Genomic DNA, 20,277 nt, shown 5'->3' with positions numbered 1-20,277 from the left:
AAAATTAAAGAATTTGATTTAAAAAAATGGATCACATAAAAAAATGGATCACATTAGTCAAAACCGAAAAGCGGAAAATTTTAAATCAAGTTGAAAATTGTGCATTTTTTAAAAAGAAAATTGACGTGTTCGAGCCAAAACAAAATATTTTTAGTTTTAATAAGATTATTCCATAATTTTGCCGCTCAGAGTGTATATTTTTATTGTAATTTTTGACAGATGAGTTGAGATTTTTTTTTTTCTATTTTGGGTCTGAAAGATGCTATTTCAACACCAGTTTGGGTGCTGAAATAGACTAGTACAATTCACTTCCTAGAGGTTGGTTATGGTAATTTTCAGCGACTTCTTTTATTTCAGGTGGTGTACATAAAATATTTGCAGTATTCATTCTTAATTCAACAAGTTGAAAAATATTCGAGACTTGACACTTCGAAAATTGAATTTTTCAAACTTTGTGACATTTATAACCAACCACCACCTTATTAGGGCAAAAAAAAGTTCCTAAATATTGAAAAATTGACTTTTATGTTAGAAAAGAACGCGTTCTTTAATGTAATAATCTGCTTGAGAAGTAGGTAACTGACCACTTTCCTTTCTGAAATTAGGATGGAAAAATTTACTTTTTCTGTTAGGGTCGTAAGAAAAGACATTTGTTTGGAATAATTTATGAATAACAATAAATCAGTGAAAATTACAGTCACATTTAATTTTGTTTTATTTGCATTAATTTATGTTTACTCCGCTAACTCTGACGCCAAATTTTAAAAAACAAAACCGTTACAAGGTCCTAAAGCTAAAAAAATAGTTTTTTACAAGTTTTTTTACACACATTTTGGTTGATAAAAACTAAGAATTTACTATTTTTTACTATTATTATGACTATTATGAGCATGTTCAGTACAACAGCTAAAATTTTAAAGCTCGTTTCTAAAGTATATTAAAACAGTTAAAACTTTCAAAGCATTTTAACCTGTTTTTTTTTCATGATACCAGGAACATGAAAAAAATGTTAAAAAAACCTTATCTATAGAATTTTAAAATTATGGAGGTTTAGATTTTGTACTTTGACCCTATTTATTTCTCTTGGAAAAATAATTTTACATGAGACTATTAGAAAAGGAGACAAAGAAGTTGTTTCCTGTACAATAAATTGTAACTATGTTTAACGTTATTTGTAGCTTTTATTGACGAAGTTTTTGTACCTTTACTGAATAATTATGAAAAAACATACTTATACAAGATCATCGGTAGCAATAGACATAAAAAATGTTAAATGTCAAAAATGTTTGACAGATTCAATTTTTCAAACATTTTTTTTTTATTTTCTGCTGGTATCTTATCTCCTTTAGAATTTTTTTATGTTTTTATATAACACCCAGTATAACAAATAAAAAAAAAAGGAATTTGACAAGCCTTAAAATTACTTTTAATAATTGTTAACATAAGAATTTGTACCGGGTGCGGCATCGGTTACGTCCATTGATAACTCGCGACTTCTAATTAATTAAAACTCTCGAAATTTCATATACCTAACTAATATTGATTTTTGACTTGGTTATCCAAATAATCGCTTTTTTATTTAAACACAAACCAGACCCGTGATTTATATAATTTGCCAACAAAAAAATCATTTACTGGTAGCCGACCGCTTTAAAGGGTCTTTTTGTTGTAAACCTTGGAATCTTACCCCAATTGCAGTTCCCCACTGTCACCTAAATTTACGATGGCACAAGTAGCAGGTCATAAATAAAAATGATTTTCAACGTTAAGATGGAAAATTGCGTTTAATTCAAAATCTACAATCCTACAATTGTAGGAAGTGAATCTGCGTAGGTCAGTATAAAAATTGTAATTAAATTTTTTGGGAGAAAATTACTTTTTATTGTTTTTGGCTTTGTTTGTAAATGAAAAATTACCAAAAAATTAGAGAATGTACCTTACTAATGCCCAGATAAGTGTGAAAAAATTCAACAATTTTATTTAATTAGAAGTGAAGATTTTCTTTCTGGGTGTAACGGATGCCGCACCCGGTATGTGTATTTCAAATTTGTAATAAAAATTCCTTATATTTATTAAGATTTATTTCTGTACTAACATATCTACGCTCTTTATTCATTTTTTGGTTTTCTTTTCCGGCGGCTCCTCCAACGGCGCCTTCCCCTTAGCTACAACCTCCGGTTGCGTCTTCGCATACGCCGGCGTAATCCAATATGGATTTTCCGCCGCTTCCTTTGCATACTTCAAAATCGCCTCTCTCGGATCCTGATCATCGTCCACTCTCTTACTCAGCCCCAAATTCCTGATCACATAACTACTCAACGTGCCGCCACTAGACGCCACACGCCCCCCTTGCCCGGAAGTGATCGGCAAATCCGGTCGTCGCGACTTAACCGGATCCAACCGGTCCTTCTCCATCTGCTTCCGACTCGTCTTCCTCCTCTCCTGTCTGAAAAGCGGCAACGCATGTGGGGTTATAACCTGCTGCGAACTCACAATCTCCGAATGCTGGGCCTTGCGGTGGACTTTAACCGCGCAGAGAGTGGCCCCTCGGAGACTCTTCTTCTGGTCGTAGAAACACTTAATCATCCCGTTGCCAGTCCCCACGAAAATCTGATTCAGTTTCGGGTGCCACAAAAGCTTGATTGTGTGAGAATTCGTGATGAGGATTTTGTGAATTTGAGTGAAATTTGTCGAGTCGTAGAAGTAGATATAACCGGAGGTTTCGTTCTTCCGGAGTGACACTCCGGTGGCCACGATGGCGTCGTTGGGGCTAAAAATCGCATCGGTTGTGTCATATCGAGTGAACAAATCGCCGACTTCGAAAAGCGATTTTTTGAAATTTCGCACATCCCACAACTTCATGGTTTCGTCGCAACTCCGGGTTAGTAAATTATTACCAACGTTGGAAAACCGAATACTTGTCACTTCCCCCGGAAGATGGGCCTTCCGGATTTGACTCGCGGGGGCTACTGAACTTTTACGAAAGTCCCACAACTGAAGCGACCCATCTACACACCCACACGCTATAACTTTACCATCGCGTCCATAAGTCACCGCCGTGGGTGACACCTTTAGCCCATTTTGGGCCCGACATTTGATTATACTCTTGTGGTTTTTGCCCCCTTCGTAGAAATCCCAGGTTCGGACTGTCCCATCAGCACTCGTCGTTAGAAACTCCTCTTTTATGAGGGGGTTCCAACAGCCGGCGAGAAGCCCGGCCGTGTGCCCCTTCGTCTGCGCTTGATCGGTTATGTACATGTCCCCCTTGACGGTCTCCAATTGCTCGAATCCGTCCCTGTCTAAGACTTTGGCCTGGCTGGCCCCCGAAATCACCAGGAGTAAATCCCCGGTTCCGGAATAATTCAAGTATCTGATTGGATGGTTTTCGGCCGGTTGGAGAGTCCTAAAACTACGCATACTTGAATCCATTCCAGCGAAGTCCCAGAAACTGACGTCGTAGTCGACGGAGCCCGACGCGAGACGGGCCCCACTGGGGTCTACGCTGACAGCAGTCACAGCTTTGTTTCCGTGGGTCATAATAACTTCACTTGTGCAAGGAATGAAGAGTTTATTGGGTTCTTCCTCCTCCTCGCTGTCGCTTGATTGGGATTTGGAAGGCTGGGAGGAGGCTGCGGGGTTCAAATCCGGCGGAATTGGGGGGCCTATTAAGTCATCTTCGGAGTCTGAATCTGAATCTTCTGAAGCTTCATCTTGCTGCTCTTCAGGGGGTTTAGTTATTTCACGAGCAGTGGCTTTGACTTGTTCCATCATTTCCTATTAACTCAAAAAATACATCAAACTATAAAAAATTAAATTCTTACTTGGACATCAAAATTTTTGGCCTTTTTGCCAAAGGAACTGATTCCCATGACTTCCTTAATTTGCTCTCTTTCCTTGCTGTCGTCTTCGAGGAGTTCCATTGCTTTGGGGGGTCCGAAAGTACCGATACTACCACTAGCTTCAATTTTTTCCGCATTTTCACCGAAATTGGTGCTGATTTTACCAAAACTGATCTTTCCCTTGTTCATTTTCGCAAATTAACACATTTTTCACGGTTTGAAATTCGATTGTATTTTAGGTTATGTTTTGACAGTTGACACACCAATATTGTCCGGATTTGAAAACATTCGTTAATAATTTGCAATAAAAAATTAAAAAACCAAATTTTTTCTCGAGGTTTGGCATATAATCGATTATTATTTTTGCAATATAGCGACATCTATTAAAAAGTTGATTTAAACATACAAGATTTTTTTGTATTTATGACCAATTTGTTGCATCATAATCCGCACCGCGAGAGTATAGTATTTTTTAGGTTATGTTTTTATACACATTTCAGTTGAAATCTCATTTTCTCCACAAACAAGCGAAAATATGGCGATAAACCTCGATATAAGACTGAAACGAGCCGATAAAGTCTACCGCGAAGACGTAAAATGCTTAAATCTTGTAAATGCCCCCTAAAGTTAGCCCCCTTTTAGGAGAACATCACAGGGGTCATAGCATTAAGCAGCACCTCAGACTTGAAACACGATGGAATAACACTCACAGTTGAAGGCTGTGTAAATTTGCAACTCAGCTCAAAAAATGTGGGCATTATTGATGCCTTCTACAACTCAGTCAAAGTAACCTAAATTTGGGCAACCCCAAACACCTAAACCTATTTTGTAGCCCATACAACTCATAGGAGTCACGTGTGAAGTGAGTGGTTCAGGTCGTCTTCCCGCAGGGGCAACAGAAATCCCGTTCGAAATCCCCCTGAAACCCAAACCTAATCGCGTCCTGTATGAAACCTATCATGGAGTTTATATCAACATCAGCTATGCAATACGATGCGACATTCGACGTTCTTTTTTATCGAAAGATTTGCAAAAAAGCCAACAATTTCTAGTGCAATATTGGTCAGGGCGGAATCCCGGGCCCCCACCACATATCAAAGACAACAAGAAACCTGTGCAGTTTAAGTTGAGCCCCACTACTTTAGCATCAGGGGGGCCAGGTATCTCTCATTGTCGATATGATTGTCTTGCTTATTAACGAGTTACAGGTGCCCCAGATTTTTTACTAAAAGGCCAACTCAATTCGATTTGCTGCAGCATAAATCGACCTCTTACTGGTCATTTAGTCATGGAGAGGTGTGCAACCCCTGTGAGGTCAATCGAGTTGCAGTTGGTCAGAGTGGAGACTTGTGGCTGTGCTGAGGGGTATGCTAGGGAGGCGACAGAGATACAAAATATTCAAATTGGCGATGGCGACATTCCCACAAATGTTGACATTCCTATCTATATGGTGTTTCCAAGACTGTTTACGTGTCCAACTTTGATTACCCCCAATTTTAAAATAGGTAAAAATTTTCTTTGATCAGTTTTTTTTTCTTAATTTCGTGTTGTAGAGTTTGAAATCAATTTAGTAATCGTATTCCACGACGACCATTTAGTCACAAACAACTTCCCATTGATTTTAGTGAGAGAATAGCATACAAAAATCATTTTATTCATTAATTAATAGAATACAAAAAATATATGTACATAAAATTAGGATTCAGCGACTGCAAGAGCCAAATTCGAAACTATAGAATCTAATTGTTTTTCTATTGCCAAAATATGTCCTGTATTACAAGTATCACTAGCAATAAATGTTACAATAAGTGGAAGTTTATTCATTTGTATAACTTGGTATTGGGAGTAGACACAAATCAGGGTGTTTGTTTTTCCTAATCCTAATTTACTTCCTTGGTCCACAGCAAGTCCAAATGTTGAAATAAAGTTAGGCCTCATTGCGTGTTCTGGGGCCTTATCTGTATTAACTTTGAGTAAATGGACACCATCACGGTCGGTGATTACGACGCCATACAAGCCGGAAACCTTCGATAGAAGCTCCTGAAGGTTGTTTTTCACTTCTTCGACCATTATTTTCAAGAATATTAAATTTTATTAAAACATAAACAGCTGATTGTGACAGTTTTTTGACAATAGACAGATATGTCAAACTAATAATTACGAAAATATAGATTGACAAAAAATTTATTAATTATTTGAGTAATGTTGGTTAAAACAAGTTGATCAGCATGTAATATTTCACTCAATAAATGTTTTATTTATGTCCGAATTTTTTCTTGGGCCGTGTTTGACTTAAATTTTTTGTCCCTTGTCCAGCGTTCACTTTTTGTTACGTCATTAGTTACTGTTTTTGTTTGTACGGAATTTGTGAGGTTTTTCATCGAAGAAACGCAAGTTTTTAAAAAAGTGTGGTTATAATTGAGTGAATTATGTTTATAATGATTAGAAGAGTAAAGTGTTTGTGTTGAAATCGCATAAATCGTAAGTGAGGTTAGTTTTTGAATTGTCACGTCGACTCACAGTAGGCTTTGCAGGTTGGCCGCCATCTCAATATGCCCCCAAGTGGTCCATTTTCCGCCCCTTAGTCTCAAAACCCGGCCAAATTAATGCAAATTTCTCGTAGTTAAATGTTTGGTGGCCTGCTGTCAAAGTGGGCACTCAATTTCGGCACGTTGTCAAAATCAGACAGTGACACAACAACACAACACTTCCAGGAGTCAAAAAATGGAGATCGACGAGGACAGCTTATGTGAAGACTCCGGTAACGAGACCAGCGGCGACGATGTCGATTTCAACGTGGAAGTGGAGAGCACAGCCAAAGACCCGCAGCCCTACGACGAGGAGTACCAATACGAGGTGCTCTCCACCAGCGACATTGTCCAATACATGTCCGACATCATCGACGAGGTGAACAACGTGGTGCAGCTGCCCCCCACGACCACGCGCATCCTCCTCAACTACTTCAACTGGGACAAAGAGAAGCTAATGGAGCGGTTCTTCGACGGCGACCAGGACGAGCTCTTCAAGGAGGCCAACGTGATCAACCCCTTCAAGAGCGTCCCCATGGCCACTCGCCCCAAGTTCTCGCTGAAAATAAAAGGGACGGAGGAGTGCGACATCTGCTTCATGGTGTGCGCCCCCGCGCATATGACGGGCTTGGAGTGCGGTCACCGATTTTGCTACCTGTGCTGGAACGAATACCTCACCACGAAGATTGTGGAGGAGGGCGTGGGCCAAACCATCGCTTGCCCCGCCCTCAATTGCCCCATTCTGGTCGACGATGAGACTGTTATGAGACTAGTCAAGGATTCCAGGGTTAAAATTAAATATCAGCATTTGATTACTAATAGTTTCATCGAATGCAACAGGCTGCTACGGTGGTGCCCCAGTCCCGACTGCAATTACGCCGTCAAGGTAATGACCAATCAGAAGCTTCTTCTCAAATCACCAACCAATCACTACATTTTTTCACTTTGCAGGTGTCTTACGTGGACGCAAAACCCGTGACTTGCATTTGTGGTCACGTGTTCTGTTTTTCGTGCGGGGAGAACTGGCACGACCCTGTCAAGTGCAGTTTGCTGAAGAAATGGATCAAAAAATGCGACGATGATTCAGAGACGTCGAACTGGATCTCTGCAAATACGAAAGAGTGCCCCAAATGCGGGGCTACTATCGAGAAAGACGGCGGTTGTAACCACATGGTGTGCAAGAACCAGAACTGCAAGGCCGATTTCTGTTGGGTTTGTTTGGGTTCATGGGAGCCTCATGGTAGTTCATGGTATAATTGTAATAAATATGATGAAGATGAGGCTAAAGCGGCCCGAGATGCCCAGGAAAGGTCACGTGCGGCTCTCCAACGCTACTTGTTTTATTGCAACCGATATATGAACCACATGCAGTCGTTGAAATTCGAGCACAAACTTTATTCATCTGTTAAGGATAAGATGGAGGAGATGCAACAACACAATATGAGCTGGATTGAGGTGCAGTTTTTGAAGAAGGCGGTGGATATTTTGTGTAAATGCAGGCAGACGTTGATGTATACGTATGTCTTTGCGTATTATTTGAAAAAGAATAATCAGTCTGTGATATTTGAAGACAACCAAAAGGATTTAGAACGTGCCACGGAACTACTGAGTGAGTATCTCGAGAGGGATATAACTCAGGAGAATCTTGTTGATATTAAACAGAAAGTGCAGGATAAGTATAGGTACTGCGATGGGAGGAGGAAAGCGCTGTTAGATCACGTGCATGAAGGCTACGAAAAGGATTGGTGGGTTTGCAAGGAGGCCTAGGATAAAGTTGCAAATTGGGATTTTTAAACAATAAAGTTTTATTTCTTAAAAAGGAGTTTCACTAACTGGTGCTTTTCTGAATTGTTTAGAGTGCAGTGATGGAAGAGTGTGGAATATGCTATTTTTGTAATTTGTAGAAACCAATAAATGCTACATCTTAATACCCCAAGTAACATGTTTAATTTACCCCTCCGAAAAAAACTTCCACTACGCCACTGCCTTTCCCAAAGCGTCACGTGATATTGACATCTGTCAGCTGTCAAATAGTGGGAATGGAAAATTTGGGGCAATAAATAGACGAAATCAGTCTTAATAATCGTTGTTAAATGACCTAGATGTCCACAATCCTGTCTCTACTTACATCCTTACACGAAAACACCTCGATATACAAAAATTTGTTCAGATGTACATCATCTCGGCCATGGAGCTCATCTTCTTGGGTATATGGACAAAAGTCTCGAAATAACTGGCAAGTTCGTCGATTGTCACATCACACGGGGGCGTCACGTTCATCCTCGCCTGGTGCGAGCAGCTGGCCCCCAGAGTGCAGGCCTCCGGCCTCGAGGACAGACTATTGGACCTTTCGCGCGCTTTCTGAAAACTGGCCGCTGTGTAACAGTCACTATTGTCACTATCCAGAGTCAGTTTCTCGTACGCGTCCACAATCGACTTGAAATCGCGCTCTTTGTGCCTCGAGCACTGCCCGAACAGTCTCTCTTTCCGCTTCTTCGAGATCTTGACATTCGATAATTTATCACTATGCGAGCATTTGATGAACTTGAGGATGGGGTCGCGGAGGATCTTGCGGTTGGGGCGCTTGAAAGACGTGGTGTGTTTGATCGCTTGGTTCTTCTTGACGCAGTCACAGCCCGAGCCGAAGTTGATGCTCGAGAGCGATTTGGAGCGTCGGCGGTGCATGAAGGGGTTGGGGGGCGCATCGACAGGGGGGCGCTTAGTCTCCAAGTCGAGCTTTTGCAAACGGCTGAGCAGGGATTGCTCTCCTTGCGACATTTCTGGCACCTGGGGGAGACCTCAACTGGGTCAAGGTTTGACAGGACCAAAACAAACGCGGATTCTCACCTATTTTTGGTACATTCCTCATCATCAAAGCCAGCACACGGCTGAAGGAGATTCGGAATGGGGGCACACGACTGGAATTCGCACCGACGGTTGTTGATGATCCTCTGAGATAAACCAAAACACAAATATTGATGACTAATGATGGATAACTTGGGAATTAAGTCGTAATACGTCACTGCGCATGCCTGAACAGAAACGTCAGTTCTAGAAGGTTTCAAAATTCAAATTTTTGCCGCCTTTCATTTTTATCACCACTCCTGTCACACATAAAAAATATAACGTCGTAAAACAATAACTTAAACAAAATTATTAATTTTTCTTAAATAATAGAAATAAATTATCAAATTTAATAAATAAAACTAAAACGGTTATGCAATTAACAATACACAAGTGTGTGGAAGTAATCTATATCAAAAATCAACCATGTGACTCGATCCCATTTCTCTCCCTCAAACAATTCCCGAAGTAGGCTGGCGTTAAAAATCATGTCATTTCTCATTGGTCTTTCATCCCGTTTCTTCCTGTCTTCCGTCCGCAAAGTCCCCCGAATCCCGAATTTGCTGAATGAATTACCGGAAGTCCCGTTATTCCGCCGCCGTCCCTCCCCCTCTTTCCGGCGGGCGCAGCGTACGCGTTTAGTTCATTCGGTTGCCGTGTCAGTGGAGCAGCCGCTTCGTAGAGTACCTCGTAGTGACTGTGGTGCGCGTAGAAGGTTCTGTTTTCTCGCCAAGGAGTCCGCAATGCCCACTGGGAAGCCGTTCGAGAGGCTGCCGGAGACGGTCAGACCCAAACACTACGTGCTGGAGCTGGTGCCGGACTTGAAAGCACTCAACTTCGACGGAAATGCTGCCGTGCAAATTGAGGTAGGCCCACCATATGCCGGGCCACAGGGGCCCCAGCGACGCTCTGGAACGTCGTCGCCACCCCAACGCCCGGGGGCGGCGGCCAGAAAGGGCGCCGCGGAGTTTGAGGTTAGGGCAGTGGCGGCGAGGCGCATATACACGCTGGCACAGAAATAAGGGACAATAATAAGCATTTTAATTGGATTGTGCACTTAATTCTCGGCTGATTTTTCCCCAACAAATTAACATTCATTAGTTTTTTTGTAGGTCTTCAGGGTGCTGTTAGTTTTTGTCATCAGTTTTTTATTGGTGTTATAAATAACTACTACCAAAGTACCAATTAATTAAAAATGAAGTTGCTATTCGTTTTTTATGCTTCATTTTGATTTGCTTTTAACATCTTTGTTTTTTATTTTCTTCATTATTTTGTTCTCTTTCTTTGAAATGTATTTCAAATTTTTATGCATACTGAACATTTTCAAAAAATATATTACAGTTATTGTACCGGGTGGGGCATTCATTACGCCCAAAAAGAAAATCCCCACTTCTAATTAAATAAAATTGTTGAATTTTTTCACACTTGCCTGGGCGTTAGTAAGGTACATTCTCTAATTTTTTGGTAATTTTTCATTCTCAAACAAAGCCAAAAAAATATAAAAAGTAATTTTCGCCCAAAAAAATTGATTCTAATTTTTATACTGACTTACGCAGATTCACTTCCTACAATTGTTTACAAAATCAGAAAAAAAAATACCAATTAGATGTTGAATTAAACGCAATTTTCCATCTTAACGTTGAAAATCATTTTTATTTATGACCTGCTACTTGTGCAATCGTAAATTTAGGTGACAGTGGGGAACTGCAATTGGGGTAAGATTCCAAGGTTTACAACAAAAAGACCATTTAAAGCGGTCGGCTACCAGTAAATGATTTTTTTGTTGGCAAATTATACCATTTTGTCATAAATCACGGGTCTAGTTTGTGTTTAAATAAAAAAAACGATTATTTGGCTAACCAAGTCAAAATTTGAAATTGACAGGTACAGATTCATTTAGTGTAAAAACTTTATAGGTAAATTAACAGAAAGTATTCATAAAACACACAAAACTGTTACGGACTCATTTATTATCCAAAAAAAAAAATAGAAAAATTCTCAAATTATACCCTACCAATAATTAGTTAGGTATATGAAATAACGCCAGTTTTAATTAATTGGAAGTCGCGATTTATCAAGTGCGCGTAACCGATGCCCCACCCGGTACTTATTTCTGTCACATCGTGTATATGGAAACCTAGATTTCTGAAAAAAATTAAAAAATCTCTTCTTAAATTTTCCTATTTGTTGAAGTAATTTTGTCTCAAGAAGGTTTGCCGCCGCGCCACTGATTGTTCATTCATGAAAAATGCAGTTTTTTCGTCCCAGGCATTTGTAAAGCTTGTCAATGAACCGTTGACCCTCTCATTCAATGATAATTACGAAAGGAAAAAAAAAAGTTGTGATACTATTTTAAATTAACTTTAATTATGTAACTGCAAGTAAAAGGAAAGTGAAATGATAAAAAGTACAATCGACTTGTTTGTAAACGATACAAATCGTGCTGTGATTTTTGGTAGACTTTCAAATTTTGTATGTATTTATAAATCAAGATTACGAGATTACACCAACGAATGGAAATTTACAAGTTTTTTATGTGTGGACGAAAAATACGTACACAAGTGGAGGTAATGATTTTTACCTGGATTTCGATTGTGGTTTTTTTTTCTTGGAAGGCTTTTGTTGTAATTAAGAAAATGACCGACATTCCAAAGAGATTCAGTATTGATTTTTTGTCGTACTTATTGCAAAACAAAGTACATATTACAATTGTGATAAAAATGACTGATAACCAATTTATGAGCTTTTTAGTTGTTATTGTTCACAAACAGCAAGTTAAAATTTTAGCGAATTTAGAAAAATACAGGTCAAATGCTGTTTGGTTTCGAAATTTTAGCGTATTGTAACTGGTTGTTATTTATTTCAACTGTTTTCCTCACAGTTATATTTGAATACGGTTAACTGAAGCTTATCTTGTTTATTTAATATTTGTTAAAAGTTTATATTTTTCGTGGTTATGGCGTCACCGTTATTTAAATATTTATTCGATTTTTTTATTTTCTTATCGAGTAAATTGCGTTATCACTCGCTTTTCTATTTTTTCGAATTTATAAAACTCGTCCAGTGGCGTAGCTAAAAATAGGGTGTATTTAATTGCGTCCCAGTTATTCCATTCAATCGATAGATGAATGATAACGCAATTAAAATGTTCCGAGGGATTACGTGCTTGCGGTGCTTAATAAAGCGGCTCTTACATAATTACAATAAACAACAGTGTAGGTAGAAAAGTATGGGATTGTTGAATAGACCGGTAATGTTCCATACTTGGGTGTAACGGGAAGGGAAAGCAAGGAGAAGCAGTCGCAGGCCGCCCCTAACAATAAAATTAATTATTCCGATATCGGTACGATCTCGAAGGAAAATGTTTATGGAAAACACAACCTTTCACTTTTATCGTTTGACGTCTTGCGAAATAATTTTTCGTAAAATTTCTGTTTTTATAAGAATTGGAACCGAATTTGTGGAGTTATTTTATTGTTCTCTGGAGACACACATGTGGCTGAATATGCAAAAAGTGGAACAAATGACGGTCGGCGATTTTCACTTGGGTAGGGGGGAAATTTTGACACATAAATTACATTGAGATTCAAATTTGTGTTTGAAAGCATAACGTCCTGGTTTTGTCCAATAACAGGAGTCATTAATGATTAAGTGTATGACGAAGTACGATAAGTTCATAAATTGTGATGGATGACGTCGAAATTATCAAAAATGTGGCATAACGAGTATAAATGAGCGGTTCGAAAGGCGTAATTTACATTCATTTAAATTTGTAATTTCGGTCTCTGAGTTAGTCGTTCACAAATAAAGCAATCATCCAATTTATTGTTCAATTAACTATTTGTATAATTTTTTCAACAGTAACTAAATTGCACTTTTCCACAATAGTTACGTTTTACAAACAGTGGACAAGAACAATGCTATTTAAAAATTTTAATTAACTTTTATTATTCTAGATGTTGCGACAATTTATAATCTTTGTTAATTAGTGGCTTTCAGTGGTAATAAAATTATTAAATAATGTTCATTGTCAAGTTTTCCTCTTTATAAGTATACAAATAAGGAATTTGTTTGGTTCTGTATTAGAGAAGGAAATTTTATCATGCAATTTTGCATCATATCTCTGAAATCTGAAACGCGTCGGTGTGGTCGTCAACAATAAAGATTTTATGAAGTACGCATAAACGTATAATTTGTTTTTGCAAGAAACGTATAAAAAGTGCATTAGCAGAGGTATACAGGATGTTTCAGCTGAGATTTTCCTTGTTATTAATAAACAAAAACTGACACTTCTATTTTTGTTAGAAAAACAAGGACAATTTTTTTAACATTTGCGATAATGGCATCTATGTAGGTACTCTTGTAGGATGAAAACAACCTATGTGACAAAAAAATTGCACTTTAATACTAAAAAATACATTTTTTTGTGTTCCTTACCTCTTTCTTCGTTTTCAGTGCCTAATAAATACACATATTTTCTGGTTTTCTAGTCATGTTTTTTTAATACCACTTTCAGGGATTTTTTTGTTTTTTTTTCTTCATTTCTTCTTCCTTTCTTCAATATTTCTGCCTTCGTATGGTCTCTAATAGACTACTTATTTGTTTTTCTACCTTTGTACTTTTTTACGCTTCATTTTTAGATTTTTACTCACTTTTAACATCTTTGTGTTTTATTTTGCGTCATTATTTCTTTTTCTTTTTTTATTTTCTCGTATTCTGTTTTAAATATTCTAGACGTCATTTTGTCTTATTTACATTTTTCTATATATTGCAAATGTATTTCAAATTTTTCTCAATGCAACCTTTCAACATTTTTGTTAAATCTTTTTTTGCTCATCATGAGCACGATGTTCTGCTTTCCCAAGTTATTTTTTCTTATTTTCTTTCTGTTTTTGTTTTTCTATCTGCTTTTTTATCTTTCAGTTTTGTTTGTTAAATAAATTTTTCTGGTTTAATTTATCTATAATGTTTCTGCTTGTCGCTCCTTTTATAATAAACATAAATTGTGTCATAGATTAATCAATCCATATTTTATTATTAGTATAATTGAGAGATTTTTTTTTATATGGTAGATTATATATGACAGTTCAGGTTGGGAAGTGGTCATTTCCTTACCAGTTTTTGGGTTTGGAAGTAGCCATTTTCCAGTCTGAACTTGATATTTCATATCAATTGTCATACTTTTCACATGCAACGTAATTTGATTATTACTTTATGATTGTGTAAAAACTAAAAATTTGACTAAAAAAATACAACAATAAATTTTGTCACATTTTGACCTTGTTGTACCAACAGAAAAAGTATTTCAGTTGAAAACCAGGGATTTCAAGGCGATATTTGAAAACAATTTTTTATGCATATTTTATTCAAATTTATACAAATTGTCTCAAATTCTGATCAAAAGCATAATCTATGAAATTCCGCTCAAAAGTCGACACAATGGATGAATGATTCAGCCTTGTTCTCCCTTAGGACACACGTTTTTGTAATTTGAGCCTAATTGCATGGTGTGAAGGTGAGTGAAAAATTGCATTTCCGACCGTAAAAAAGCGCATTATTTGCAAAAAACATTCACATAACGATGTCGACACAGATGCAATAATAATTAATTAACATTACTGATTATGGAATCGAGAGAGGAGGCTCGAGAGGCCTTCGAGAGGCGCGATCCGCCCATAACGGTATTGGGTATTTATCGCCCTCGACAGGTAGTATACCCGACCTAACTGTACTTGAGCCCTTTTAACGGTATCGTCACACATGACACCAATCCTTTCGTTTCTTTTCAATTTTTTTTTGAGTTGAATAGAGCATAATGTTTATCTTGCGCAATAGCGATTGCACTCTCACGTGGGCCGCGGCATTCCGAAGGGCGCCCCTTCATCGGCTTGTCATTTATATGATGAAATTCACATGCGACGAGTGATGCAAGGTCACGTGGGGAAACTTCGCTCATACAAAGTGCCTTCTAACTACGCACACACCGTACCAATTTTGTATTCTTCAACCAATACGTGAAATTCCATAAAGGCAAAAAGAAATTTTGTTTATGTTGGTGCCGGCTTTCACTCAACGACCGCCGTTGCACCTGCCGCATATACAACATGTTTCAAGCTTTACGAATTATTTTTACGCTCGGTTGACGGCGCTTTCGAATGATTATATACAAAGACTCGAAAAGCTCCAAAAGCTGAACGAATCTACCAACGGTAAACCTGATAAATTAAATCACAGTTGCTCCAACTATAAAACAGTTTTCAGTCGAAGTTTGCTTTTTTAAAGACTGATTTTGCATCCCAGCGTCTTTTTCTGTTTTTGACTTAGAAAATTCGACATTTTAGCGAATTTTTTACAAATTCAGATCTTTGCTATCGTTACAAAGGTTATTTTTTGTGAAGAGTACTTAACTGTTTTTTGAGCTATTTGTTTAAAGTTAAAAGTTACTTTTATTTTAATAAAAAATTACAAGACTAGATTATTTAGACCTTTCAAGTACTCTCACATAAAATATGTACACAAGGTGTACCAGCTAACTAGCTGGTAGTGTTTTATTCAGTCACTATAGTGATATAACGATTTCTACCTTTTTGGAGGTCGGGACATTTGTCATTATATCCCGTGGTTGGGAAGTAATTTTTGAAGGATTACCAAGGTTACGAACCCATCAAATGTCAAAAGCTCAGTTTCTTTTTTATATCACACCATAAAATATGATGGGGAAAAACGAGAAAATTTATCCTCTAGAAGACTATGACATCGTTTCTTACTATACAAGGTGCGCCAAAACTCGCATCAAATGTCAAAAGCTCAATTTGTTTTTTATATCACACCATAAAATATGATGGGGAAAAATGAGAAAATTTATCCTCTAGAAGACTATGACATCGTTTCTTACTATACAAGGTGCGCCAGAACTCGCGTCCCAGAGAAAAATGCCATGTAAGGTAAGATACCAGGAACATGGAAAAAATGTTAGAAAAATTCTATCTTGAAAAATTTCAAATTTGTGAGAGTTTAAACTTTGCACTTTGACTCTATTTATTTCTGTTGGAAAAATTATTTTCCTAGTTTCTTTGCTACAGGCTATTAGAAGAGGAAACAACGAAGCTGTATCCTAAATTGTAACTCTATTTAATGTTATTTGTTTTGTTTTTATTTATTTGCAAAATTTTTGTACCTTTACTAAATAATTATAAAAAAAACATATACAAGATCATTAAAAATACAAAAAAAAATTCAAATGTCAAAAAATAAATGTCAATATTCCTGGTACCTTATCTTACTTGAAATTTTTCTGTGGGGCGCGAGTTCTGACACCCTGTATAATTTACATTGGCAAAAAGCTTAATAGGATAAATTTTCTCGATCGTAATATGGTACTACACTATTATTAACCTTTAAATATTAAAATACTCGCATTTAAAAATTTGCACACATAAGGCATTAAATATTAACCTACACTGCTTGAAATTATTTTCACGTGATATTTATTATATGGAATAATTGAAAAAATCTGAAAAAATTCACATGCATAGAGAAAAAAAAAACACAAAGATTTTAATGGCAAACGCTGTTTTTTGTGACTTTTGTGTAGTAAAAATACACTCTTAACAGACACCCTGTATGGAATGTCTCAGCTCAGTTTTTTTATGAAGCTTTTTTATTGGTCGATTTTGTTTAGTTTTTAAAATATGTGATTTCTTTTAAAAAAATACGCTCTTTTTAAAAAAATATTACACAAAAACCAGGAATACTAGAATAATAAAATTTGCAGTACTTTTTAAAGAAGAAAGTATACAAACTTTTGAGCTTTCTGTCAAAAGTATAAAATTTGGAGAGGCTTGAAACGAAATAAAAGATAAGTTTTATTGTTTTTTTTTTCAAAAAGTAACAATTATGGAAATGATTGTGCAAAAACACAATTTTTGAATAAAAAGTTGTACGATAGTGGTGACTACATTTTACATTTAGTGATTATTTATAATTTGCATATTGGACGTCATTTAGGCGTTTTTCAAGGCATTTTATTTTGTTATCATTCGACTTTGGCAGTGTTATCACTGTTTTATACTGTCAAATTACTGAGCTTTCTTATTTTAATTTAATTTTTTTTTGATGAAAAACTTAATGACGTATAGAATTATTTCTTTTACAATTTGCGCTTATCAAGTCAATTGTTTGCTAGCCGTTTTTTTTTTTGTTTTTCAGGTTGTGAAGCCAACAAACGAGATCGTACTTAACGCCATCGACTTAGAAATCAAAGAGACGACTTTAAAAGGTGCCGATGTCTTAACTCCCATCTCGACAAACTTTTCCGTCGAAGATGAAACCGTAACATTTAATTTCGCCAAATCAATCTCTCCCGGTTCTTATTCGCTAAATATGCGATTCAAAGGCGAACTCAACGACAAAATGAAAGGTCTCTATCGAAGCAAATATCAGAACCAAAAAGGCGAGGAACGCTACGCTGCCGTCACTCAATTCGAGGCCACCGACGCTCGCCGGTGCTTCCCCTGTTGGGACGAACCGGCCCTTAAAGCCACCTTCGATATAACACTCACCGTTCCCAAAGATCTAGTCGCTTTGAGCAACATGCCTGTTAAACAATCGAAAGAAGAGGGCGATTTGATTCGGTATGATTTCGCGACGACTCCCATCATGTCGACTTATTTGGTTGCTTGTGTGGTTGGGGAGTACGACTACGTGGAGGATAAGTCGACAGATGGGGTGCAAGTGAGGGTTTACACCCCACGAGGGAAGAAAGAGCAAGGGTTGTTTGCGTTGGAAGTTGCAACGAAAGTGTTACCCTACTATAAGGACTACTTCAATATTGCTTATCCTTTACCGAAGATTGATTTGATTGCTATCGCTGATTTTAGTGCTGGGGCTATGGAAAATTGGGGCCTTGTTACTTATCGCGAGACTTGTCTTTTGGTCGATCCTCAGAATACTTCAGCGGTGCAAAAACAGTGGATTGCGTTAGTGGTGGGTCATGAATTGGCCCATCAATGGTTCGGAAATTTGGTTACGATGGAATGGTGGACGCATTTATGGCTTAATGAGGGTTATGCCTCATTTGTTGAATATTTATGCGTCGATCATTTGTTCCCCGAGTATGATATTTGGACGCAATTTGTCAATGATACTTATATAAGGGCATTGGAGTTGGATTGTTTGAAAAATTCACACCCTATTGAAGTTCCAGTGGGGCACCCGTCGGAAATCGATGAGATTTTCGACGATATCAGTTATAATAAAGGCGCGTCGGTTATCCGAATGTTGCATAATTACATCGGAGATGAGGATTTCCGAAAAGGGATGAATTTGTACTTAACTAAACACCAGTATAAGAATACCTTCACGGAGGACCTTTGGGCGGCCTTGGAGGAAGCTTCGAATAAACCAGTGGGGGCTGTCATGTCCACTTGGACCAAACAAATGGGATTTCCGGTGATTAAAGTCACAAGTCGACCTGATAACAACAAGGGAGTCGTTTTGACACTTTCCCAAAGTAAATATACGGCTGATGGATCAAAACCCCCAGAGGATTTCTTATGGATGATTCCGGTGTCGATAATCACCTCGAAACAAAAAAATAAGACGATCAGTACTGTGCTTAAGACGAAAGAAGCCGAGGTTGTGATTCCGGATGTGGGTCCAAACGATTGGATTAAAGTAAATCCGGGGACTGTCGGGTTTTACCGGACTCAGTACGCTCCGGATCTTCTTGCGAAGTTTATTCCAGCGATTAAAGACCGGAGTTTGCCACCGTTGGACCGTTTGGGGCTTCTGGATGATCTTTTCGCGATGGTTCAAGCCGGTCATACGAACACAGTCGAGGTTTTGACACTACTGGAAGCTTTCACCGACGAAACGGACTATACAGTGTGGTCCTCGATCAACAATGTTTTGGTCAAACTAAACATGTTGTTGAGTTATACCGACTGTGCAGAGGATTTTAAAACGGTTAGTTTGGTTAAATAGGTTGTGATTTTTGACAAATTTTCTTGTTTGTAGTACCAAAAACGCATTTTGAGCAAAATATACAAACGGTTGGGTTGGAACCCCAAGGCCACGGAGCGCCACCTCGACACCCTTCTCCGGGGGTTGGTTTTGGGTCGTTTGTCGTGGCTTGACGACGAGGACACCATCGCCGAGGCTAAAAAGCGTTTTGAAGGTCACGTCAATTCTAGTCAAACTTTACCGGCAGATTTACGAAGTGCCTGTTACAAAACCGTACTTAGAGCAGGGGGCGAAGACGTCTACAACACCCTTTTGAAATTGTACAGATCGGTGGATTTGCATGAGGAGAAAGATCGGATTAGTCGAGCGTTAGGTGCGGCGAAGGACCCTGAGATCTTGTCGCAAGTCTTGAAATTCGCCATATCGGTAAAGTAGAGCTCTGTATGTCCAGAAAGGGGTTTGATCGTGTTTTTTCCAGGAGGAAGTAAGGGCGCAAGACACCGTCTTTGTGATTATTTCCGTGGCGATATCTCGCGTTGGAAGAGACCTCGCGTGGCGATTTTTCGTCGATAATTGGACGCTGTTCAACGATAGATATAAAGGGTTTCTATTGACGAGATTGGTGAAGTTCGTAGCTGAGAATTTCGCCAGTGAGGAGTCGGCGAAGGAGGTTGAGGAGTTTTTCAAAACTCATGATATCTCGGGGACGGAAAGGACAGTTCAGCAAGCCGTTGAGACGATCAGGTTGAATGTGGCGTGGTTGAAACGCGATACAAATGCCATAAAGAATTACCTCACTAGCAACTGAGTTTACTTAATTTTTTTCTTGTCTGTTTTCTACGATAAGGATCGTTTTTGCCAGTGACTGTAACTATTTGTTTTTATTATTTTTTTAATGTTTTGTAGCAGCGATACAGTTAGTTGTAATTGTAAATTATCTAATAAATGGTGATTTATTCACAGTTTTGCTTTACGATGTTAGTGATTAAAATCCACCGACTTTGGGATAATTTCTTTTTTTCCAAATTACCTGCTCATAAGCCTGGAAGAGTTTTTATTCTTTGCCCTCTCTGATGTTCAACTTGAAGGGACTGTTTCGGCTT

At 38.0% G+C, this 20,277-nt stretch overlaps 6 protein-coding genes across 8 annotated transcripts; 3 read left to right on the top strand and 3 right to left on the bottom strand.

Moving 5' to 3' along the window:
• Nucleotides 1–1,881: 1,881 nt before the first annotated feature.
• On the bottom strand, nt 1,882–4,207 carry LOC123014164 (gastrulation defective protein 1 homolog). The gene is made up of 2 exons (XM_044413106.1): nt 3,822–4,207; nt 1,882–3,774 (listed from the first exon to the last, which is right to left on the bottom strand). The coding sequence occupies exons 1-2, from the start codon at nt 4,026–4,028 to the stop codon at nt 2,113–2,115; spliced, it is 1,869 nt and encodes a 622-aa protein (XP_044269041.1). The 5' UTR covers nt 4,029–4,207; the 3' UTR covers nt 1,882–2,112.
• Nucleotides 4,109–5,647, top strand: LOC123014166 (vacuolar protein sorting-associated protein 26C). Its single transcript, XM_044413110.1, has 5 exons — nt 4,109–4,431; nt 4,482–4,625; nt 4,672–4,999; nt 5,048–5,344; nt 5,393–5,647. The coding sequence occupies exons 1-5, from the start codon at nt 4,375–4,377 to the stop codon at nt 5,473–5,475; spliced, it is 909 nt and encodes a 302-aa protein (XP_044269045.1). The 5' UTR covers nt 4,109–4,374; the 3' UTR covers nt 5,476–5,647.
• On the bottom strand, nt 5,473–6,441 carry LOC123014168 (ragulator complex protein LAMTOR3-A). The gene has a single exon (XM_044413113.1). It carries the CDS (start codon nt 5,907–5,909, stop codon nt 5,535–5,537), a length of 375 nt encoding a protein of 124 aa, XP_044269048.1. The 5' UTR covers nt 5,910–6,441; the 3' UTR covers nt 5,473–5,534.
• On the top strand, nt 5,989–8,303 carry LOC123014165 (E3 ubiquitin-protein ligase ariadne-1-like). Of its 2 annotated transcripts, none has more exons than XM_044413108.1 (3): nt 5,989–6,320; nt 6,374–7,253; nt 7,319–8,303. In XM_044413108.1, exons 2-3 carry the CDS (start codon nt 6,564–6,566, stop codon nt 8,132–8,134), a joined length of 1,506 nt encoding a protein of 501 aa, XP_044269043.1. In that variant the 5' UTR covers nt 5,989–6,320; nt 6,374–6,563; the 3' UTR covers nt 8,135–8,303. The 2 variants fall into 2 exon arrangements, with proteins under 2 accessions (XP_044269043.1, XP_044269044.1); XM_044413109.1 differs by having other exon boundaries at nt 6,365–7,253.
• A 134-nt stretch (nt 8,304–8,437) lies between these two features.
• LOC123014167 lies at nt 8,438–9,468 on the bottom strand. Of its 2 annotated transcripts, none has more exons than XM_044413112.1 (2): nt 9,215–9,468; nt 8,438–9,170 (listed from the first exon to the last, which is right to left on the bottom strand). In XM_044413112.1, the coding sequence occupies exon 2, from the start codon at nt 9,143–9,145 to the stop codon at nt 8,534–8,536; it is 612 nt and encodes a 203-aa protein (XP_044269047.1). In that variant the 5' UTR covers nt 9,146–9,170; nt 9,215–9,468; the 3' UTR covers nt 8,438–8,533. The 2 variants fall into 2 exon arrangements, with proteins under 2 accessions (XP_044269047.1, XP_044269046.1); XM_044413111.1 differs by having other exon boundaries at nt 8,438–9,154.
• Nucleotides 9,469–9,656: 188 nt separating this feature from the next.
• Nucleotides 9,657–20,147, top strand: LOC123014718 (puromycin-sensitive aminopeptidase). Its single transcript, XM_044413968.1, has 4 exons — nt 9,657–10,077; nt 17,420–19,177; nt 19,229–19,600; nt 19,653–20,147. The coding sequence occupies exons 1-4, from the start codon at nt 9,700–9,702 to the stop codon at nt 19,980–19,982; spliced, it is 2,838 nt and encodes a 945-aa protein (XP_044269903.1). The 5' UTR covers nt 9,657–9,699; the 3' UTR covers nt 19,983–20,147.
• The last annotated feature ends 130 nt before the right edge of the window (nt 20,148–20,277 follow it).

The sequence above is a fragment of the Tribolium madens genome, unplaced genomic scaffold, assembly GCF_015345945.1.
Source record: "Tribolium madens isolate multiple individuals breed KSU strain unplaced genomic scaffold, Tmad_KSU_1.1 Scaffold_97;HRSCAF=244;Tcas5.2_LG3a, whole genome shotgun sequence".
Classification (NCBI taxonomy): domain Eukaryota; kingdom Metazoa; phylum Arthropoda; class Insecta; order Coleoptera; family Tenebrionidae; genus Tribolium; species Tribolium madens.
The sequence above is the reverse complement of the archived record's forward strand: the minus strand, read 5'-3'. Positions and strand labels throughout refer to the sequence as shown.